The sequence below is a fragment of the Bidens hawaiensis genome, unplaced genomic scaffold (assembly GCF_021521415.1).
Source record: "Bidens hawaiensis isolate Kalapana, Puna unplaced genomic scaffold, B.hawaiensis_p1.1 tig00020218_1, whole genome shotgun sequence".
Taxonomy (NCBI): domain Eukaryota; kingdom Viridiplantae; phylum Streptophyta; class Magnoliopsida; order Asterales; family Asteraceae; genus Bidens; species Bidens hawaiensis.
The window spans coordinates 401,230-409,594 of NW_027493073.1; the positions used below are offsets into that span (position 1 = coordinate 401,230).

The 8,365-nt window shown below is 36.7% G+C and overlaps 2 protein-coding genes across 2 annotated transcripts; both read left to right on the forward strand.

The window, feature by feature from the left end:
* The first annotated feature begins 201 nt into the window (after positions 1–201).
* Positions 202–3,335, forward strand: LOC143560071 (succinate--CoA ligase [ADP-forming] subunit alpha-1, mitochondrial-like). Its single transcript, XM_077048459.1, has 7 exons — positions 202–508; positions 1,488–1,697; positions 1,826–1,996; positions 2,368–2,491; positions 2,652–2,713; positions 2,817–2,898; positions 2,989–3,335. The coding sequence occupies exons 1-7, from the start codon at positions 311–313 to the stop codon at positions 3,123–3,125; spliced, it is 984 nt and encodes a 327-aa protein (XP_076904574.1). The 5' UTR covers positions 202–310; the 3' UTR covers positions 3,126–3,335.
* A 1,968-nt stretch (positions 3,336–5,303) lies between these two features.
* LOC143560074 (chaperone protein dnaJ C76, chloroplastic-like) lies at positions 5,304–7,764 on the forward strand. The gene is made up of 4 exons (XM_077048461.1): positions 5,304–5,624; positions 6,372–6,628; positions 6,705–6,888; positions 6,970–7,764. The coding sequence occupies exons 1-4, from the start codon at positions 5,304–5,306 to the stop codon at positions 7,606–7,608; spliced, it is 1,401 nt and encodes a 466-aa protein (XP_076904576.1). The 3' UTR covers positions 7,609–7,764.
* Positions 7,765–8,365: the final 601 nt, after the last annotated feature.

Here is an 8,365-nt window from a genome sequence, read left to right on the forward strand (position 1 = left end):
ATTTTACCGACCAATTTCACCGCGCAACGCGCGCGTAAATTACTAGTTAGCATCTACACTGATGCTCAGGGTTGGGACTTGGGTAGAAATCGATTTGAGTCAACCGGTTTACTGGGCTTAAACCCGACCCGTTAAAAAAACACATCGGTAGTACATCCCTTAGAAAAAACTCGACCCGATCCGGATTGATAATAATAAACTTATTGCAGCAGCATCTTCCTTAAAATAAACTAATAATCGTCGTCTTTCCTCCGTTAGGTCTTTGCAGACAGAAAAGAGATTTGAAGCAGCCAATAATAATAATAATAATATGTCTCGACAAGCCGCTAGGTTGATCGCTAATCTCTCATCAAAACTCTCGATCTCTCAGTCTTCACGTTCATTCGCCACAGCTCCTCCGCCACCGGCTGTCTTCGTCGACAAGAACACTCGCGTCATATGTCAAGGAATCACCGGCAAAAATGGCACCTTCCACACCGAGCAAGCCATCGAATACGGCACTAAGATGGTAAATATGTACCTGATTTTATCTCGTTTTTACTCTTTATTGCCCGATCTAGGGTTTACCTTGTTTGCTCATCTCTAAAATGATTTCATTTGTGTTAAAAGCAATACGTCTAAACAGAGACAACTTGTGGAACAAGTCAATTTACATATATTTTGTATGAAATGTTGCTTTTATTATGATCCTGCAAATGTGTGTTAATTAATATCAGTCAGGAATTATGGAAGAGTGTTCAACTTTCGGTTATTATTTTAATTAACTTATTTTGAACGTGTGTCTTTTAAGGTGATGCTCTGCAGCTCACTGCAATCTGTAGTGCTTAGAAAGTCATGAATTTAGGGATGAGCAAACGTAGGCTCGGTTCCGTTTTTGCCTATAACCAAAACCGATAAACAATTTTTGGTTTTCGCAGATACACAACCGAAATTGGTTAGGTTATATCAGTTAGTATTTTAGTTTTCGGTTCGGTTAATAGATTGGTTAAGGTTAAATGGTTAATAACCAAATCCAAACTTGGGTCAACATTTTAAGCTTAAGATAATGTGCCAACCAACTATTTACTTATAAATACATGAAATGGATGTATAAAAGCTAGAAATATGTGAACATGGAGATATAAAAGCTAGAAATATATGAAAATATGTATGGATCGGTTTTGGTTAACCGTTAATCAAGGTACACAAAAAAAGAAAAATAGTCAAAAACGATAACCGATTTTTGGTTAATCTTATTTCGGTTAAAAGTTCGGTTATTGCTTACCTTAGTTATGATGCACTTATCTACGTCACTTGAAAAGCTATATCTGCACTTCCAATTGATATTGCAAGTGTCTCTTAACATAAATCATTTATTGATTTGTTTTATTTTTGGCATCTTGTTTTGTTATTTTTATTTTGGTGTGTTGTATGCTGTGGCCACACTTTTTCTATATGACTTTTGCAAGGACCAAATTACATTCTTTCAAATTGTTGTTATTTTATAGGTTGGTGGAGTTACCCCAAAGAAAGGTGGGACAGAGCATTTGGGGCTCCCTGTTTTCAACTCGGTTGCAGATGCTAAAGCTGAAACCAAGGCTAATGCTTCAGTAATATATGTACCTCCACCGTTTGCTGCAGCTGCAATCATGGAGGCATTGGAGGCTGAACTGGATTTAATCGTTTGCATTACAGAAGGAATACCACAACATGATATGGTAACCTGCATTTCTTTTATCTGATGGATTAATCTCTGTGATGCATGTATTACTATTTAGTATTTACTTGTGCTTTCACTGTAAGAATGATATTAACTCTTTCTATCTTTATAACTATACGCATACAGGTTAAGGTAAAGGCTGCTCTTCTTCAGCAATCAAAAACTCGGTTAATTGGTCCTAACTGCCCTGGTATCATTAAGCCTGGAGAATGCAAGATCGGAATTATGCCTGGTTACATTCACAAACCAGGGCGCATTGGCATTGTATCTCGTTCAGGCACACTTACATATGAAGCGGTGAGATAGTTTTAGAGTTGTTATTAGTCCTTTAAGTTCTGATTTTTTTTATTCTTATGAGGTTCATGATAGCACTAGAGAGATCTATAATTCTATATGCTTGAAGATTGTTTAGGCAGTTCAGCAATCCTTTTTGAGTAGTTTCTTCTACTTCTTTGTGTAATATATTTACATAAGCAGCATGCACCAACATTTGTGTATCTGTATGACTATATCAACATATCATTGATATCATGACTATATCAACTTTGTTCAGAACCAAATTTGTGTATCTATGCTCTTAAAAGTTACATTAGTTTAACTATTTGTTACTTATTTTGAATTATTTTTTTTAATGAAATTTCTGAATGTCATGTTTCACTTTGTTACAGGTTTATCAAACCACTGTTGTCGGTCTAGGGCAATCCACTTGTGTAGGCATTGGTGGAGATCCTTTCAACGGGACCAACTTTGTTGACTGCATGAAAAAATTCATTGATGATCCTCAGACAGAAGGTAACTTAAGTTTGAATTATATTGATACTAAGTAGTTGACTAGTCATTTTGTCTCTAGCAGTCACCTTAAGGCACTCATGTTCTGTAATTATATGAATATATAGCCAAATTGCTCTTTGAAACTATTTTGCCCCATATTTTGTAACCTTTTGCTATTCAGGTATTGTTCTGATTGGTGAGATAGGTGGTACCGCAGAAGAAGATGCTGCTGCACTCATTAAGGTTAGATATGCCACACTTGTATAGAATCAAGTGAATTGATCTTAATAATGTTATAATGATGACTTCAAGTGAAATTAATTGCCATTTGTTTATATGGAAACAGGAAAGTGGGACAGAAAAGCCTATTGTTGGCTTTATTGCTGGACTCACCGCGCCACCTGGTCGACGTATGGGTCACGCTGGAGGTATTTTTTCATTGACAATTGTACAATTATATCCGTTTGATGTAAAAAAGTTGTTTTTTAGCTCAAGTAATATCTGTTTTGAACTTGCAGCCATAGTATCAGGCGGAAAGGGTACGGCACAAGATAAAATCAAGACCCTAAAGGAAGCTGGTGTGACAGTTGTGGAATCACCAGCAAAGATTGGATCTGCAATGTTTGAGGTGTTCAAACAGAGGGGTCTTGTGTGATTGTTCTACTCGTGTATCAAGAACTTATTTTCAGTTCACAATAAATACCCACCCAGGCGAGTTTAAGCGATTCTTGAGTATTTTAGCAATATTTTGTTTCTCTTTTATGAAAAGCCAAAGTGTTATGGCATTGTTTTTGCAAATTCGAAGTTGGAAAAACTTAACACGTATTTGGATTCAGATTAAACTCACCGAACCGAACCAAACAGACTTTTTTCTGGCTATTTTTATTTTTTAGAACCTGAGTGCAAATTTTTTTTACATACATGTCATTGACCATGTTCTTGGAAAATTAGATGGTTTAGTTTCTTGTAGTAAGGGATTATTATGTAGCTTTTGTTATTGAAACTTTATTTAACGTAATTAGACAAATTGCACAAACCTCCAAGAACATTGGTAGACATCTGGCAAAGTGTATTGGTTTTATTCTATGATAGTCAAAGCCAATGTTGGAGGCTGATGTTGATGTTCCTCGTTCAATAAGCAAACAGCATACGTGGTCAACTTATAAACTAATTGATACTTTGCGTACGCACATATAGCATTTTTAAGAATGAAGTTTAATTATTAGATATTAAGTTTAATAACATGTATAATCAAATAATGCTTCAGTGACCTTTAGTCAGTCTCAGATGCAGCCATAAACCTCTATGGGCTGCTGACCCAGGCCCAAATTTTATACTTCTTTGTGGATATATATTGATGATGTAAAATTAATGCGAAGTCTTGGATAAAAACTATGATATGATGATCATGATCTCTTACTGATTAAATGGTGACTCGTGTAATTAGTTCTTTTACTTGTTACCAAAGTGCATCCACGAGATTGGTTCGATATAAACTTTATTGCCAGTTACTGTTGAGAACTAAAACGAGTGGGAAACCATAAGTAGAATTTTTGAAAACTTGATCAGAACCATATTAATTATCGATGTAATTAGCTACTTTAACCGTTAACTAAGTGTATGTGTGAAATTCTTTTGTATCGTGTACGTGTCTTCTCTAATTAGGGCTGTAACGAAATGAATTGAACTAAACAAGACATTGTTCATGTTCATCCGTTGAGCTTTTATTAAATGAACGAATGGTATGTACACGAACGCCTAATCGTACAAAATTTCTTGCCCATCTTCGTTAAATATGAATTTGTTCATGAAAGGTTCATGGATACAAATGAACACAAACAATGTTTTAATGAACACCATAAACAGACAAACGAACACTGTAGGGGTAGGGGTAGGGGTACTAAACCCACTCCAAAATCATATATCGTCCCGCTGAGTGGAGAGGCCAAGCGCCATGCGGATAGCATGACGGTAGAAAACACGGCTGCGCACGGCCATATATAATAAACATTCCCTGACACATCGGGAATGGTAGCCAAGATCACCACCAGCATGGGACAAAAAGGAATAATATCCATCGTAAATGACGCCCAACCAATAAGGGATAAACAACACATAAATGACAGTACGACCTAGTAAATCATGTCAACATCAAACAACCACGATGCCCACCAACTCCCAAGAACACACGTGCATGGAATATAATTGGCGGAAAGCCTGACAAGGCAGTTGGCCATACTCTCTCTCTCTCTCCCAACGGCTATAAATACCAAAGTAACTCCAAATGGTAAAGGATTCAGAATCCAATATTCTAAACTCTCTCTATATACTTTTAACCATAGATCATATACTCATTTTCACGCCGGAGGGTGGTTACGAGAGAATCCCCCCCCCCCCCAATATTCCTCGTAGGGAGGTTACGGTGTTTTGTTTTGTAGGAAGCATTCATCTGCACCAAGAAGGATCTCAACCCCTCGTGGGAAATAACTGATCATCACCCTTGGACCACAATTGAATGAACATGGACTTTGTTCATCTTCATTCATTTAATTGATCGAACGAAATTCATTTTTCATGTTCATTCTTTTATTAAACGAAGTAACGAAAATGAATTTTCTTTAAAACCATACTACTATATTTTAAACTTGCTTGAATGAATATCCATAAAAATGATTTTGGTTAGGATAAATATTAAATAGGGTCAGTGGCCAAGGAAAAACCATAAAAAGAAAAAAAAAAAAAAAAAAGGGAAAAAAATATCTTTAAACTCCCCGGTCTAGAAAATATCTTTCCCTCCATCTCCATTATTATTCCAGCGGACTTGAACATGAACATGCACTTCATAATCCTCTCATCAATCGTACAACCTTTCAATTCCAAAACATTCATCACTACATCACCAATTAGGAAACTATCTTCTCATCACTCTCCTCTGGTATGTAAAGCATCTTATTCCATCACAGACTTCGATCTGTACGATCTTCTTGGCGTAGACAGTTCGTCGGACCATTCGGCCATTAAACATGCGTACCGATCACTCCAAAAGAAGTGCCATCCGGATATCGCTGGATTGGCCGGACACGATATGGCAATCGTTCTCAATGAAGCTTATGCTGTTCTCTCTGATCCTCTCTCACGCTTCTCTTATGATAAGGCCGGTATCTATCATTCAATTCAATTCATCGATTTTTTATATTGATACTTATGCCTGCCTGCATCTTGTTATTATTGCTTCATATATGAAAATTGCAAAATCTATCGCTTTGTTGAGCACTAATTGCAATTTTTTGAATAAACTTGTGTTCAATCTTATATTTTAGCTTTGCTTTGTTGAGTCGTTCGTTTAATAAATGAACGTCGTGAACATTCGATAAGGTTTTGATTTACATCCGTTAATGTTTTTAGTGACTTCTTTAATCTTATCATATGGATTTAAGCAAAATTATTAACTACAAAACAAATATATATGTGTTGATTAATTTTTATTGAAAATTAACATATGAATATGGATTTAAACAAAATTAACTATAGAACAATAATGTATATGCGTATTATCTGATTAACGTATATGTGAATTTACATATGATTATGAATGTTAAAAAAAAAATACCAACACAAACTTTGTAGCCGGATCCGAACGGTTGACAGTGACCATTCTCGGTTAGCCAAATAAAAAAAACGTTGTTTGTGTTCATTTTTGTTCGTTTGGTTAGGTGTTTGTCAACCATTCGCTTGTCCGATAAAAGCTTAATGGACGAACATGAACAAGGCCTTGTTTGGATCATTTCGGCTCGTTTACAGCCCTAGTTGTGATTGAATAATTGATTATTTTGATATATTAAATGATGATTGCATAAGTGCAATATCTTCGTGTTCTGATTAACACTGATTACTTATACAGGAACAAGCTAAGGTTGCAGATTTTAAAGGCTACACAGGGAAACCTATCTATTCAGTATGGTACGGATCCGAGAGTGAGCAGAGAGCCGTTTTTGTTGATGAAGTTAAATGTGTCGGCTGCTTAAAGTGTGCTTTAATGGCCGAAAAGACATTCGCAATCGAATCTGTTTATGGTAGAGCTCGGGTCATAGCTCAATGGGGCGATCCTGAAAACAAAATTAACGAAGCCATAGAAGCATGCCCTGTTAATTGCATCTCGTAAGCTTATAAATCTGACCACTTGTTACAAACAAATTGCAATTTTCTTGGAATCTTGATTTATGTATTTGTTTAGGATGGTGGAGAGGTCTAAACTTGCAGCATTAGAGTTCCTCATGTCAAAGCAACCGCGTGGTAATGTTAGGATCGGTGCAGGCAACACTGTAGGCACTCGTGTTTCAAATATCTTTGTTGATGTTGATAGATTCCAAGATAGTTATTTAGCAGCCATGGAAAAAGGATCTTCCAAACGCTCAATGGTAGACAGCCTATAACTACAATTATTAATTCAGATTTTGAAGTCTTAATTAGTTATGTTTATATAATAATATGTGAATCAGGATCAGGACCTCCATGGGGAAACAAGAATGTCAGCCATTCAAGCAATCAGATCAATTACAAACTGGTTATATTGGCAACCACCAATTCCAGGAATGCCTGCAGATCAAACAAGCAAAAAACTGTTACAAATAGCCGAGAATTGCACACAATCAAACTCACCAAGTATCAATAAACTTAAAGAAGCCGTAGCTGGCCGACAACAAACACAAACGACCAGAAAACCAAAACCAAACACTGCATCCGAGTACTGGACTCCATCACACTATATCCTCCCAGAATCATCAAACAACAAACCCGACCCTGAATCATATTCACCTAGTGCAACTTTCAAGAAACCGAAAGGGAGTTCATATAATGACAAATATGTGGTTCCAAACAAGGTTCAACCTAGTAATCCTTATGAAGAGGGTGTTCCTGTTGGAATGGCTATTGTTGCAGCGATTATAGTTCGGTTACAACTTGGAAATGGTGGTGGTGGTGGGATTGAAACACATGTTGGTGGTTCTATGCTGGTTGATGTTGTTAACAGCTCGTGGTTGCAAGTTATTCTAGCCGGTGTTACTTGGTATCTTATTGGTTTGGCGGCGGTTGAAATCATAGCAGCCCTCCGGATTAAATCGAACGATATTGGAGAATGAATAAGAGTCTATACTGTATAGACACATATACAGATATCTAATATGTATAGGTTAAGCTGTGTATAGGGAACACATGACGTTGGACCATGCTTAAAGTGCTTATTATTTAGCTTAATTAGGCCATCACATTTAGTATTTCACTTTGTGAAATATATCCTTCATCAATATTCTTTTGTATCATATAAGATTTCATATATAACTAGGGTTGTTCAAAGAGCTCACGGCTCGAAGCTCGTTCGAAAAAAGCTCGGAGAAAGCTCGCTTGAAATCGGCTCGATTGTAAACGAGCGAGCCTAGCTCGACTGGATTTCTAAACGAGCCGAGCCTGAGCTAGCCCCGGCTCGACTCAAGCTCGCTCGATTGGCTCGAACTATTTTATTTCGATTTATTATAAATATACATACATGCATATAATTATCGAGCCCAATTATTTTAACACATGTGCTTTCCTTTAATCCAGCCCAATTTCTTTTCTCCCTCCATAGTCCATATTCATAATTCCATATACTGATTAACTGAGATATGGGACTTCATAGTTCACACACTCAATAATCGGTATACGTTCCATTTTCCATCCTAACCCTAGACGCTCATATTCACCTCCACCGCCGCTCATATTCACCCACGCCATCGGCCGCCACTCATCCTCTGGCATCGGCCGCCAATTCTCTGCTTAATTTTGTATTAGACGTATTTATTTAGTTTATATTTGGTTGGTGTTGATCTCAACATCATATTTATTTAGTTTAACTTGATG

Excerpts from the sequence above, each read along its gene's own strand:
- LOC143560074 (XM_077048461.1), top strand. The coding sequence starts at position 5,304 with ATGCACTTCATAATCCTCTCATCAATCGTACAACCTTTCAATTCCAAA. Across the intron at positions 6,629-6,704 it reads TGCCCTGTTAATTGCATCTC|GATGGTGGAGAGGTCTAAAC; the intron begins GTAAGCTTATAA and ends GTATTTGTTTAG. Across the intron at positions 6,889-6,969 it reads GATCTTCCAAACGCTCAATG|GATCAGGACCTCCATGGGGA; the intron begins GTAGACAGCCTA and ends TATGTGAATCAG.
- LOC143560071 (XM_077048459.1), top strand. The coding sequence starts at position 311 with ATGTCTCGACAAGCCGCTAGGTTGATCGCTAATCTCTCATCAAAACTC. Across the intron at positions 2,714-2,816 it reads ATGCTGCTGCACTCATTAAG|GAAAGTGGGACAGAAAAGCC; the intron begins GTTAGATATGCC and ends ATATGGAAACAG. Across the intron at positions 2,899-2,988 it reads ACGTATGGGTCACGCTGGAG|CCATAGTATCAGGCGGAAAG; the intron begins GTATTTTTTCAT and ends TTGAACTTGCAG.